Raw genomic sequence first — 15000 nt, 5'->3', positions numbered from 1 at the left:
TGTATCTATCTATCTATCTATCTATCTATCTATCTATCTATCTATCTATCTATCTATCTATCTATCTATCTATCTATCTATCTATCTATCTATCTATCTATCTATCTATCTATCTATCTACCTATCTATCTATCTATCTATCTATCCATCTGTCTATCTATCTATCTATCTACCCATCTATCTATCTATCTATCTATCTATCTATCTATCTATCTATCTATCTATCTATCTATCTATCTATCTATCTATCTATCTATCTATCTATCTATCTATCAATCTATCTATCTATCTATCCATATATCTATCTATCTATCTATCTATATCTATCTATCTATCTATCTATCTATCTATCTATCTATCTATCTATCTGGCGGTATATTTGTCTGTCTGTTTTCCCGTCCATCTTGCGGTCAGTTGCTTGATTACCCAACACCCCCTTCCACCAAACACGAAAGAAACAAACGTATAAAATCCATTAAAAGATCAACCCAACCAAATGTTTCCCTCTTTTATCCTTAAAGGTGAACTTCTGTGATTGGAGTTCGGTCGACCCCGTGTCGATAAAACTATCTACAGGAGAACTGTGTGAATCTGCCAAGGATTCTGCTTATTTACATATTTGTTTATTAAATGTGTTTTCTATCTAAATTTAATAACAGATTGACAAGGTACTGTGTGAAATTTATAAATTTATGACTATTTTATCGGGGCCTCTTCAACAACCTATTATCGATAATTAAATTTAAAAGGAAATAACATCTATTTAAGTCTCGTATCTACGGAAGTAGTTTTCGACTATTGATGACGCAATTATAAATTAAGAAAATGAGTTGAGCAGGCACTTATGTTGATAATAACAAGAAATGAAGTATGAAAAGACAACAGAGAATAAAAACTTAAAGATTTGAAACCAGAGATTTGACTCGATATTTTGAGCCAAATTTGGTTACCTGAAGGAAATATTAAACATTAATCATGGAATCAATACGTATCTTTGGAAAGAAAATAGATATCTGGACATGGCATTTGTAACCATAAAATTCAACCTAATAGGTCAGAAGAACTCGCACTTGCTTTTTTGTTTTGCATAGTTCATGACCTTTATTCAATACGTTTGATTGACTGATTTTAGAAACTTATTACTTATACTCGCATTTTGAATCGGCGCGGCAAATGCAAACGAATAATCCAGTACCAAGCAGTGAGTGGGACCATCAAGCAGTGATTTGACGGTGAATAGTAGACGGTGTAACTTTGGATCAACACACGCACACACACACACACATACACGCACACACACACACACACACACATTGTCATTTCCATGGAGACAGCTTTCATTGCCGTCGCCCTTAGTTAAAATAATTGATTTACACTTTTTTTTGTAGTCCTTAACATTTTCTTACTGAAAATAGATGGCTTTTTATTTCTGAATTCTAGTACACTATTCACATAATTGACGCGTTTCTGTTAAAATTTGCTTAAAATTTTGTTTTTGGCCATTGATTTACTAAAATAAGTTCCTTCTTCCTTAATCATTCAATGATATTGGTAGAATAAACCCTCTAAAATGTTAGCGGATCTCGATATGAGATTGGACGTTACTCACAAATGTGACTTGGGGCCATGGGGCATTTCATAATCACGAAGTGATTAATAGGGTTAATATAAAAGTGCCAATTTACAAAATGGGGTTACCTTGAGGTTTTGTCAGTAAAACGTATATTGCCATAGTTTTGTCATAGTTTTGGTGGTCCTAAAATCATTAAACTCGCTTTTGCTCTTTGTCCAATGATCGATGATCGACTCAAGTTTGGGAATTCCCGTTCAATCTTTCTCCTTAACACGGAACCATCCTGAAAATATCACCCGTGAACGACTTCAATACTTTCTATTTAAATGGTATAAATAAATGTTAGTTATCATTGCAAAGACCAGGCTTCGGTTGGCGAGAAAAGAAACCGCATCAAATCAAATCGACGATAAAACCCCCACTTTCGGGAATTCCCCTAGTCTTTGCCGCTTACGTATTTCTTTTGTTTTGCTTTCGTTTATCCCATGGTTTATTTACCTCCTTCGTGCAATCCTTCATTTAATATAAGATTTTAAAAAATTAAATGGTTGGAAGGAGAGATGGAAGAGAGAGAGAGAGAGAGAGAGAGAGAGAGAGAGAGAGAGAGAGAGAGAGAGGGAGAAAAAAGGAATAAAAATATAGAGAAGAAGAAGGGGGGGGGGGGGGTAGAAAAAAAGAAAGAAAGAGAGAGGGGAGGAGAGGGAGATAGAGAAAGAAAACGTGTAGAAAGAAAGAGAAAGAGGAGAGAGAGAGAGAGAGAGAGAGAGAGAGAGAGAGAGAGAGAGAGAGAGAGAAAGAGAGAGAGGAGAGAGAAAGAAAGAAAGAAAGAAAGGGGAGAGAGAGAAAGAAAGAAAGAGAGAGAAAGAATGAAAGAAAGAAAGAAAGAAAGAGAGAGAGAGAGAGAGAGAGAGAGAGAGAGAGAGAGAGAGATAGAGAAAGAAAGAAAGAAAGAGGGTAAGAGATAGAGAAAAAGAGAAAGGAAAAAGAAAGAGAAAGGATATATATATATATATATATATATATATATATATATATTATATATATATATATATATATATATATATATATATATATATATATATATATATATATATATCTAGTTTCATATATATATATATATATATATATATATATATATATATATATATATATATATATATAATATATATAAATATAATATATATATATATATATATATATATATTATATAATATATATATATATATATATATATATATATATATATATATATATTAGAGAGAGAGAGAGAGAGCTGCTAACCAGCTGCACCTGAACGAAGCGAGTGGGGGTCGTAGAGCTAATGGCGTGTGATATTGTGAATTGTGTGATATTATCGTACCGCTGCTCAGCCTATCTGTCACTATTTATATATCTATTTCGGCACCAGGAGAATCAGGTGAGTCAAACAAGCTCGTACCCATTTGATCCTACCTCTATTTATATATATAGTTGAGACACCTGCATCCTCAACCTATGCTCAGGTCAATACGTCACGGCCCTGAAACTTACCTGTCCACAGATTGTTTAAATCTTCCCTATCATCAGACCAGTCTACAACCATCTTGGACCAGCCCGATGCTATTTGGTTTATTTATGTAATACTTAATAGTCATTACCTATAAACTCAAACCACATGGAAATGAAGAATAACCCGTGTACCAAGTTTATTTTAATGTCAAATTATCTGGTCTTACCTGTATCATCATCGTCGTCATCATCATCATCATCATCATCATCATCATCATCATCATCATCATCATCATCATCATCATCATCATCATCACCACCCTTCTTCCTCTTCTTGTTTTTCTGTTCTTAAAATGTAATCGTATATTTTATCCAATGTAATCGTATATTTTATCCGGCGACAATTTATTAATGTCAGCATGGCATACCTGGCACATTAGCCATGGTTCTGTTACCGATAATTGCATTGGATTTAAAGTAAGATGTTATTATTTCCATCAATCAACATTAATTGTAAATGTCATGGCTCATGTAATTTTACAATATGAAAACCAGTTTATCAATTGGTTTGTCTTCTACTTACATAATCGTCCTGTGCCTCTTCTACTAAGATCAGATATCTGACAATAAGAAGAGTATGATCTCAAAGTTTGAGCCCCCCCCCCCCCCCCCCCTCTCTCCCTTATTTTTTGTACACCCGATTTAGAGTCGAATGGGCGTTTCATAATATACAACTGGCCTAACCGTTTAAGGTGCCATTCTTGGAATCCAGTACCAGTTCTCGTTCATTCTTCGTGATCCAGTTATTGTGTTGATAACCTAAAGACCGAAGCCAATGTTGTCATTATGGCCACCCACCTGGGCATTGACAGCGCTTAATTCTGTTTGATGTTGTTACGTTACCGTTCAGGCCAATCGGCACCGCAGATGTACCTCTTTGCCGGCTATTCAGTAAAAAGGGCTACGTGCATTTTATCCTTGTATATTTACACGTACCTCCATTTGTTTATAGTGGGATTAATAGTAGTTTACCCGATACTAATGGAAAGAAACTCTGGACGCCGAGAAAAATGTTAGGACAAGATTTTACTTGGAAAATATAGCAGTCCAAGCATTCTAGGTGGCCTGTATTGAAAAATAATAAACTATAACCTTAGATTGACGTCATCAAAAAGGATTATTTATATTTGATAGCATCTGCTTTCATTTCATTTCCAACACGTTTACAAATAGTGTAAAGGTTTCATTCATTATTAACTGATATTTTTTTTTAACTTTGAAAGGAGCTCATATTTACATATGCAAAACATGTTTAATTCAAGACTAATATGAGTACAATGCTTGGGAGATTGGGATGGGCTTTAATACCGTGGATGTCTTGGCCAACGCGAATAGTTTGAAGATAACACACATCGGAAGTAAGAACAAGGACGAAAATAAACAACATCGAACTCAATTAAAAGAAAAGTACCCTACGGATACGTCGACTGACGATATGGAAACACATTGAAATATTTGTATTGACAGAAAAATGTGAGTGTCCGTACTTATATATATATATATATATATATATATATATATATATATATATATATATATATATATATATATATATATATATATAATATTATATTATATTATATTATATTATATTATATTATATTATATTATATTATATTATATTATATATGGGAGTAATTTTGTCACCAAGTGTGTTCCTTAGTTGTGTCCAACACAGTTTACACTATGATAAAGACATTATAAAGACAATAATATAATGAACTTATATAATATAATGAACTTATATAGCGCCTAGTTCCAATTTGGAATTGCTCACTGGCCCTTTACATCAACACATCATGTATGATATACAAATATAGAACTGGCATGTTAAAACCACACAAATTCGATGATAACATAATATATTATAATAAAATACATACTAAGAGTCCAAATTATATGCCCTACAGAAAAGCTCAGTTTTTAACCGTTTTCTAAAGATAAGTGGATTTTCACTATTTTTAGTTTCAATATTGATGGAGTTCCACAGTCGGGGGGCATGGTGGTCAAAGGATTTCTCATGAAAAACTAACGATTTTGGGGGTTCCCTTAGGATATTTAAATTAGCAGATCTTAAATTTCGACTGGGTTCATAAAGGTGGATAAGTTCCTGAAGGTAAACAGGAGCGGAATTGTTTAAGCAATTGAAAACATGGGTGAGTATTTTAAATTCAATCCTAAACTTTACAGGTAGCCAGTGTAGGTCCTCCAAAATCGGTGTTATATGCTCGCGCTTTTTAGATAACGTTACCAATCGAGCTGCTTTGTTCTGTATCTTTTGGAGTCGATTAATGACATTATTATCACAACCATAGAGCAAGCTATTGCAATAATCAAGGCGGGTAAGAATCAAAGAGACCACAAGAAGTTTAGTAGTATCAATATCAAGAAGCCTTCTAATAGCACCAATAGATCTAAGGTAAAGATTGCAGGATCTAGTTACATTAGTGACATGGGCAGACATGTTTAATTTGGTATCGAATAAAACTCCTAAGTTTCTCACAGGTTCTTTAGTGATGGGAATTACACAATCAGAGAGATTCAGGTTAAGCGTGGAAAGGTCCACGAGGCCCCGTCTTGTAATTTGCAACACCTCTGTTTTATTTTCATTTAACCTGAGTTTGTTGCAACACATCCAGTCACTAATCTCAGAGATACAATTTTCTATATCCGTTATAACATTGAGATGATTGTCAGTATTAATGGGAAACAGTAATTGGGTGTCGTCTGCGTAAAAATGGTACTTAATAAAATATTTTGAGATGATGTCACCTAATGGTCTGATATAGAGGGTGAATAAAGAGGGTCCCAGAACTGAACCCTGTGGTACACCAAAAGATAGGGGACAAGGAGAAGAGAAGTCATGTCGATTTACAGACACTGATTGAATTCTGTCAGAGAGGTAAGAAGAAAACCAGTCAAGGAGAGTACCCCCAAATCCGTATAGTGTCTTAAGTCTGTCAATTAAAAGAGTATGGTCTATTGTGTCAAAAGCAGCACTAAGGTCGAGTAGTATGATAATAACATCATCATTTTTCCGACATAAATGATTTATGATATCATTATGGATTTTGATAAGAGCAGTTTCAGTGCTGTGAAAGGGGCGATAAGCAGACTGAAATTTAGAGAACAAATTGTGTTCATTCAAAAACGTGTTAAGCCTAAAAGCAACAATTTTCTCAATTAGTTTAGACATGAGTGTGAGATTCGAGACTGGTCGATAATTATTTGGGTCTTCTTTGTCAAGGCTAGATTTCTTTAATATGGGAGTGACAATAGCATGTTTAAGATTATTAGATACCTCACTAATAAACAAACTAGCATTTACAATATGAGTAAGAACGGGAACCAAAATATTAGCACAAGAAAGAACAAGCCATGAAGGAATGGGATCTATTGGGCTGGTTGTTTTGGAGCATTGTTTCAGCGCAGACAGTACTTCTGTTTCAGTGGCGGGTTCAAATTCGTCGAATGCTGCTCCGGCTGGAAGTGCATTAGTTTCATTTATTTGTGCTTTCATTGTCTCTTCTTTGTCCAAATTATTCCGAATACCTGATATTTTATCTCTAAAGTGTAGAGAGAAACTATTTGCGGTAGCAATAGGGTCCTCGAAATTATTTGAAGGATGATCCTTCATCAGTTTGTTCAGGGTGGCGAACAGTTCACGTGAGTTTCGTTTGGCACTTGTTATTTTATTTTGAATGTATGTTTTTTTACATGATAGAATTAATTTGTTCCGTTTGTGTTTTAGTCTTAAATAAATTTGATTATGAATTTCTAATTTGGATCGACGCCAAATCCATTCGGCAGATCTGAGTTGATGTTTTAGTGTTTGTAACTCGTTGCAATACCACTCGGTGTTTGGTCGAAGAATAATTTCTTTCGTGACCGATGGACACAGCTCATCGAACACAGTTTTCAATGAATTATTATATGTGTTTACCATATCGTGAACATTATCACAACTCTTAACAGAGGCGAGTAAATCCAAAGACCTGATGGATTCTTGAAATGTTTCTTTATTTAGTGATTTTGTTTTCCGGTATGTGATCGTTTTCTTGACGGTTGTTTTGCATTCGATTTTTAGATTTAAAGCAATCAGGTTATGATCTGAAATTGTGCGATCCAAAACGTCAACGTTATCAATTATTTTGTTATCTTTCCTGGAAATTATTAAGTCTAAGATGTGCCCCGCCTTGTGAGTTCCGTCCTTTACATATTGTCTTAAATTGTGACTATCTAAAATATCCTTTAACTTCAAACATTTTGTATCCGTTAGATCGTCCATGTGAACATTAAAATCGCCCAATATAAGAATTTCACCACTGGTTGTGCTAGTTTCTAACGCGAGCGTGTCGATTTCATCATAGAATTGATTATGTGTGAGTTTATTCCTTGTAGATGGAGGAGGTCTATAAATTACAACAACATGGTACTTCTCATTCCTTTCTGATGTTAATGTCATATCTAGAGATTCGAAAGTTTTGTAATTCGATTGCGTCTTGTTTTTCTGTAGCTTAACGGATTCTTTATGAATAACAAAAATCCCTCCTCCTCGACCGGTTTTTCGATGCTGTGCTATGAAACTATATCCTCGTGGAATCAGTTTACTGTCATTGTTTTTAAGCCAACTTTCCGTGATAATAAAAATATCCAAATCCTTCTCAATGATAATATTTTCAATTAAGGCTTCCTTTTTAGTAACAATTCGAAAGGTTTGATGAGTTCTACGTGATATTCCTGTATGTGCATGTCCTTGTAATTGTAACTCAGTCACTGATCAAAGGACTGAAGCAGGTAGCCAATGCTTTCGCTATGCTTTTAAGTAAAATACATCTGCCCGCCAGATCAATCTAAAAGAATTGAGCTATTCCATTTTCCATTCTTTCTCTCATGATTGTAGCCTTTCCAGGTCTTTTGTGGCGTATTGCAGTCCTATAAGAAAGGCTATTACCTTTTTATCCTGATTGACCCGGCATATGATTAAAGAAAGAAGTGGGCATACAACTGATCCTTAATGTTTACCTGATACGACGTTTTGTTTTCAGTCATAACACTTTGGGATCGCATCGGAAGAAATGATGTAATCCAAATGTAGGTGAATTTTGAGATCCCATAATGATTAATCTTGTTCAAGAAGCTTTAATGGTGTACTTTATCAAATGGTTTGCTGAAATCCAGTAGAATGTCATCTGTTTGGCCTCCTTTGTTAATAATATTATAATATTAACAAAATCATTAAAGTCGTGATCAGCTGCGAAAAGTAGAAAGCGGCAGGGCGGCCTGAAGCCGGTGATCGTGAAAATACTAACGAAAGAGTGAAAATGGAGAGGCTTCGTATTGGAACAAAACAGACAGTGGACGTTTCGGGTGCAAACCCTTCGTCCGCACAACAATACACAAAATGACATGAAAAACAAATAAAGTAAAGTAAAATGCAAAATAACTTTTATCGTCTGTACTCGATGGTGGTTGCAGTACTGCAAATCAATGTGTTTCATGATATTGCTACATATTAGATCAGATTGTAAAATCTAATTTATTTTTTGAAATTTAGTCACCGAAAGGGACGTGTACTCATCTGCGGGATCACAAACCATTTTGTTATGGCCCGTTGCTGAAATGAAAATTCCCCCTTGCAGACGCAGATATTTTCCATCACAACGATGTTAAAACAAGTCCTTGCGTTCAGCTAGCAGACTTGCAAACTTGTTGCACATACACCTAGATCTCCATAAATATAACTTATATCGCAAAATTATATATTATTTATGATTCTTGTTTTCCGTGTAGTATTTTGTGGTTTATTAACCAACAGATATATTTATAGGATGCGAGAAAAAAACCTGAAAAAAATTATCACGCTATTTTAATACGAAGTATAAATCAGAAATATACAAACATTTACAAGCAGCAAAAACAAAACTTTAAGTTAATTATTGTCCAAGTTTAATTAAACTCTATTAGTTATCACTGGGGGAGGTCACTGTAGAGCTCTTCATTTGATATGTGCTCTTTCCAGCTTACATTGAAGGCCATCCGCAGCATACGGGTGTAGCAACCGTCCAGTTGCTTCCCAAGAGCTTTAGTAAGAGTCCATGTCGCTGCTCCATATAGAAGCACTGACTCTACCGTTGCCAGGAACAGTCTCTTCTTTATTTCCCTCTGTAGGTTTAAACTCCAGATTTTCCTGAGTTTGTGACAGGCACTCCAAGCCAATGCTTTTCTGACAGAAATATCAGAGCAACTGCTTTGGGTTCAACCACCAAGGTACTTGAAGTTGTCAACTTCCTTCAGCCATTCTCCATTCTTTGACTGTATGCTAATTGGCCTTTCTTGCGGAGCACTGCTGGAGACACAAGGAGGAGATTGAAAGCAGTCTTGTGCTATGGGAACCACCTGAGAGAACCAGAAGCAGAGGCAGGCAGAATAAAACTTACATTGACTGTCTGCTAGATGACACAGGAATGGACAACACCCGGGAGCTGCGTACGCTTATGGAGGACAGGACAGAATGGCGAAGACTTGTGGCTCATGTTGGGCGCCCCAAGGGGCGGCCTAAGTAAGTAAGTAAGTTATACCAAACTCTCATAAAAATCACGATATCGAAAGTTTCCAAACTTGCGTCTTGTTTTAGCAGTGCAGTGTGACTAGTGCAGGAAGAAGTTGCCCTGTATGGTTAAAAATCAGATGATCGACTGGGAGAAGTTTCTTTTTCTTCTAACAATGCTGTATAATTTACAGAACGGGCAGGAGATATTATAGGCGATTTATTTTTAACGATGAATGGCCTCCAATGAGTCCTGACTTGAATCCAATTGGTCATTGATGTCCAATATGATTTATAAGGGTCGTAAAACAGTTTACACAGAAGCAGAATTAGAGGAGTCAATTCAAAATGCATGGGATGAAATCACAATTCAAGACAATAGAAAATCAATTGGATCATGGCGAGGCAACTTGAAAAGTGGGTAGCCCCCCACCCCCTCCCCAAGAGGATCATTCCGCGTTTCATGCGACAAAGTTTTTTATCTTTATTTGTATGGGAACAAATGGGATTCCATTGAAGCCTACCATTTCTTATATATTCTTTCCTCATAAACATGTATTTTGAGAGAGGGAAAATCCGGTATGACCCAAAGAGACAAACTCTTATCTGTGGTTTGTCTCACTATATCTTTATAATTACTCAAGTTTTATCACCAGATTCATAACATCAAGCAACACCTTTGAGATACTGAATGACGTGACCATAACAAAACCGCGCCTGTCCTTTCAATCACACGATCAAAGCCGAGGACATAAAAAAGTGAAACTTATACCCTGAAATTGACGTCCGCCTCCGCTTCCTCCCTACTGTGATGGCAAAATGACAATCCCTTCGGCAACGACAACCGTCGCGACTATTTCACAACTCCGAACCAGATTTAAGTTTTGGACATGACTATCTTATTTAATTTAATAATGTATTTGTATTTTATTGTTATTTTGTCGTCCTGCCAACATTGTTCCGAAAAAAGATTTGAGACTTAAAAAAAAAAGAAGTTAAAGATGCGCGCTTTATAACGGCGTTATATCTTTCTTAAAGCGGTACATCACTAGACATTGACTTTAAAGCTCACAAAACATGTCTTTATAAGGATTCAACTATATGACCTTTCTAATCAAAAGACAGTGACCCTGGGCCATCAACTTGCCCAAGCTAAAATCATCCATAAGTTGATGTTAGTCTATCTTCGACCCTGCCGTCATATAAGTCAACATCGTCTTTTAAACCAAAAATGCTTATTATCTGCTGGAACGGCACTCCGGAAACAGGGCAACTGGGCAAGTACCTACCACGTATTCCTCGGGTACAGTTAGTGCTAGTGACTTCTATGAATCATCACGAGCCTTTCCCTTCTGCCACAACACAACTCATGGATGCCATTTTCAAGTTTGCACTGAATGAACCTACCAGCTGAAATTTTGTAATTCTCGTCTAATTTCTCACCGTTGCATGTTATATTGGACAGGTGTGAAAATATTTGACCTGGCCAATGACGTGATCGTGTTTTGCAATCATTTTAGGTTATGACAACGCTCTGTAGGTTTTTGTAATATGAAGATTTAAATGCCTAATTTACATAATGACGTATTATCATACTATGTGACCTCTCGTATTTAAACAGTATTATGCCTGGGTGATCAGATGACTAATACCAAATGTAAACATGACCAGAAATGTCGAAATTCAATGTTCGTCATGATATCTATTGCCTCACATTAAAGATATGAAACAGTATCTATAAGTAACAGACAAAACAAGACCGAAAAATACAAGAAAATATTTTCCAGAAATCAGCCGGCCTTGACTGGGGATACAGGCGGATGTTTAGAATTTTTTTTTCTCTTCCTATCTTTTTATTTTTCTTTCTTGCTTTTGTCTGGCACTGTTTTATACACACTTTTTCAGATTTTTATATATAACGCCAGTGCCTGCTTTCTAATTTGTTTCATGAAATAGCAAATGAAGCTCATCATTTTCATGTTAAACTAGATTTCATCCAAATCACATGAAAATGGTACCGTTTTGTGGTGTCGGCTCACATATTGTTAACTGCATTCACACATTTTTCTAGATGAGGATTCTTCGTTTGTGATGACGTATGTTTTTGTTGAATAAAACATCATGCATGCATAATAAAACAAGTAACAGCCGTGAGAAAAAGATAATTATAATATCGACTTACAAGCTGCGTGTTTTGCTCTACATGTGTTGTGTTACCGTTGGCTTGGGACCCTTTGTAAAGCGCTTTGGGCATATCGATGGATATTGCGTCATAAAAACGTGTCATTCTTTCATATTTTAGATATATACATATTTGCTTCATTCATATATCATCATATGATATCAATGATATATCATATATATATCATATCATCATATCACTCATATCATAACATATAACATATATCATGTCATATCATATATCATATCACATCATATCATATCACATTATATCATATCATATCATATCATATCATATTATCAATATATCATATCATATCATATCATAATATCACATCATATCATATCATTATATTATATCTTTTATCAACCCTCTGAAAACGATTATATTAATAGCTCGATATCACAAATGGATATTATATATTTATTAATTATATATATTATATATATAATATATATATATATATATATATATATATATATATATATATTAGTCAGACATGTCTTCTATATATGTATCTTCCACAGTTCAAATCCCACAAACGCCAAAGCCGCGGGAACGAGCCCGTCCCTCTACCGCTCCATCAAATTATTCCAAGACTTCGGAAAGGTAAGTTTTCCTTTTTCTCAATAACATCTGTACCATCTACCATCTAATCTCTTGTACATTGACAAAACACTTTTACCCTTTTGACCAGTGAATTTTTACTTCATATTTTATTGATTGACAGGAAGTTCGAAGTAAAAGTTCTTTGACCAAAATAAAAATATAAAACAAGTTTAACCGGTCTTGCTGTTGTTGTTATTGGTGTTGTCTTTAACTTCATCATTTTATTTTGTATCCATCCATCCATCCATTCATTAATCTATCCATAAACCCACCCATCAATCCATCCGTTCACCCATTCACCAATCCATCCATCCATCCACCCATCCGTTCACCTATCCATCCATTCATCCATCCATCTATCCATCCATCCTTCAATCCATCCATCAATCCATTCACCCATCCATCCATCCATCCACCCACGCATCCACCCATCAATCCACCATTCCATCCATCCATTAATCCACCCACCCATCCATCCATCCACCCACCCATCCATCCATCCATCCATCCATCCACCCATCCATCGATCCATCGATCCATCTATCTATACATCCAACCATCCATCCATCCACACATCTATCTATCTATCTATCCTGCCATATCTATAGTGTCCATCCTTCCAGCTTTTCCAACTGTTTGTTGATATATACATCTTACCCCGTTTCTGGCCACTCATCCATCCATTAATCCACCCACCCATCCATCCATCCACCCACCCACATCCATCCATCCATCCATCCATCCATCCACCCATCCATCGATCCATCGATCCATCTATCTATACATCCAACCATCCATTTCCATCCACACATCTATCTATCTATCTATCCTGCCATATCTATAGTGTCCATCCTTCCAGCTTTTCCAACTGTTTGTTGATATATACATCTTACCCGTTTTGGCCACTCATTTATTTTATCTATTTCAAATCCCAGCCATCAATCCATTGATCCATTCATTAATCATACATTTATTCATCCTTCCATCCATCTACCCATCCGCCAATCTATCTATCCATCCGTCTATTCACCTATTACCGTCGTATATGTGAATTGCCCTTCATCCCCAATTTCCAAGTTTGAATATCTTCAAATCTGTTATCTAATTTTCAATCTTCCCTTTACAAAATCGTCGATCTGATCAATTCATGCAAAGCGCAAGAGCATCATGTTTGAGGATACCGTGCACTATATAAGACTCTGTTATTATTATTATTATTATTATTATTATTATTATTATTATTATTATTATTATTATTATTATTATTATTATTATTATTATTATTATTATTATTATTATTATTATTTTATTATTATTATTATTATTATTAAATTATATTATTATTATTATTATTATTATTATTATTATTATTATTATTATTATTATTATTATTATTATTATTATTAATTGCAACAACAGATCTTAAATTAAAAATTATATGACATGTTTGTTTTGATTTCGTACGATTTATTGACAAAAATCTGAATGATGAGGAAGAGTACAAATTGGCGATGACGAAAATGTACTGTGTAACCTTCAGATGAATTCACAATGTGGACAGCCTGTGTTATCATTAAAACATATTGGGATTATTCGTAATAGTCCAAGGAATGTTGTTCCAATCCTCATTTAGTTTTATTCCCGATATACCAAAATTGTAAGTTGTCTGGCCTACACACCGTGATGTATAATGTTATTTATAATGTCATAGTGAAGGTTTTTGATGGTTGGCCGTGCAAGCCAAGGGAGAACCTTTTCATAAGCTTTGGTTTTCAATGTTACAGGTCGCTACCAAAAAAAAAAAATAAAAACAACAATAATAATAAATAAATAAATAAATGTGAATAGCGCCTCAACTTTTAGATGGCTTGCAAAGCGAATTGGCATAGTTATGAGGAAATATGTTTAAAATAAGTTTGACACGCTTGTCTAGAGTGAGTGACTACCCCCTTTTTAACAAACGAAAATGACGTTGATTGATGATACTCTAACTTGAATGGAAAAAAATGTATATTGGTCATTCAAACTCTCCATTATGAAGGAATTGTATTATCCAATGTATATTCTGAAAGGCCAAATAAGTATCTTTTAACTGAATTTTAGGTTACTATTTGCCGGGGAAAAAAGGCTATTACGAACTAAATTATTATATTGATACCGACATGTATTGTGGGAATCAATATAGATCGAGTCGAATCTTTTGAGCTATCAACGAGAAAAGTCTGTCCGGTAATAACGTCTGAAATGAATCTGGCAACAGGACGGCCAGATGGCGATTCCTAAATTCAAATTACTGATCATTATTTATGCCCCAGCAGATTATGATAAATAGTCAATTGAGCGATAACATTACCCTTAATTTAGAATACTTTTATATTGATTTTTCAGATTTGTCAATAATTCGGCATTCGTTGGAAAAATTTAACATTGGCTGTACGGAACAATTTTGACCGTCAACCCTATTTTTAAAAAAAGGAGAATAGATCAGAGGTATTGTTGAAGAAATTCAATCAACGCGAAAGTTAATATAGTCAAAAC

The 15000-nt window shown here is 34.9% G+C and overlaps 1 protein-coding gene across 4 annotated transcripts in view; it reads left to right on the top strand.

The window, feature by feature from the left end:
- The window catches only part of LOC144975032 (protein deacetylase HDAC6-like), a 331648-nt gene that overhangs the window by 213307 nt on the left and 103341 nt on the right, over positions 1 to 15000 (top strand). For all 4 annotated transcript variants that reach the window (XM_078918681.1, XM_078918683.1, XM_078918680.1 and 1 more), the window contains one exon: positions 12381 to 12462. In XM_078918681.1, the coding sequence (XP_078774807.1) occupies positions 12381 to 12462 (82 nt within the window). The remainder of the gene's footprint in view (positions 1 to 12380; positions 12463 to 15000) is intronic.

The sequence above is a fragment of the Berghia stephanieae genome, chromosome 6, assembly GCF_034508935.2.
Source record: "Berghia stephanieae isolate SIO BIC M18660-M18661 chromosome 6, UCSD_Bste_1.3, whole genome shotgun sequence".
NCBI classification, from domain to species: domain Eukaryota; kingdom Metazoa; phylum Mollusca; class Gastropoda; order Nudibranchia; family Aeolidiidae; genus Berghia; species Berghia stephanieae.
This window is presented reverse-complemented; position numbering and strand designations above follow the sequence as displayed.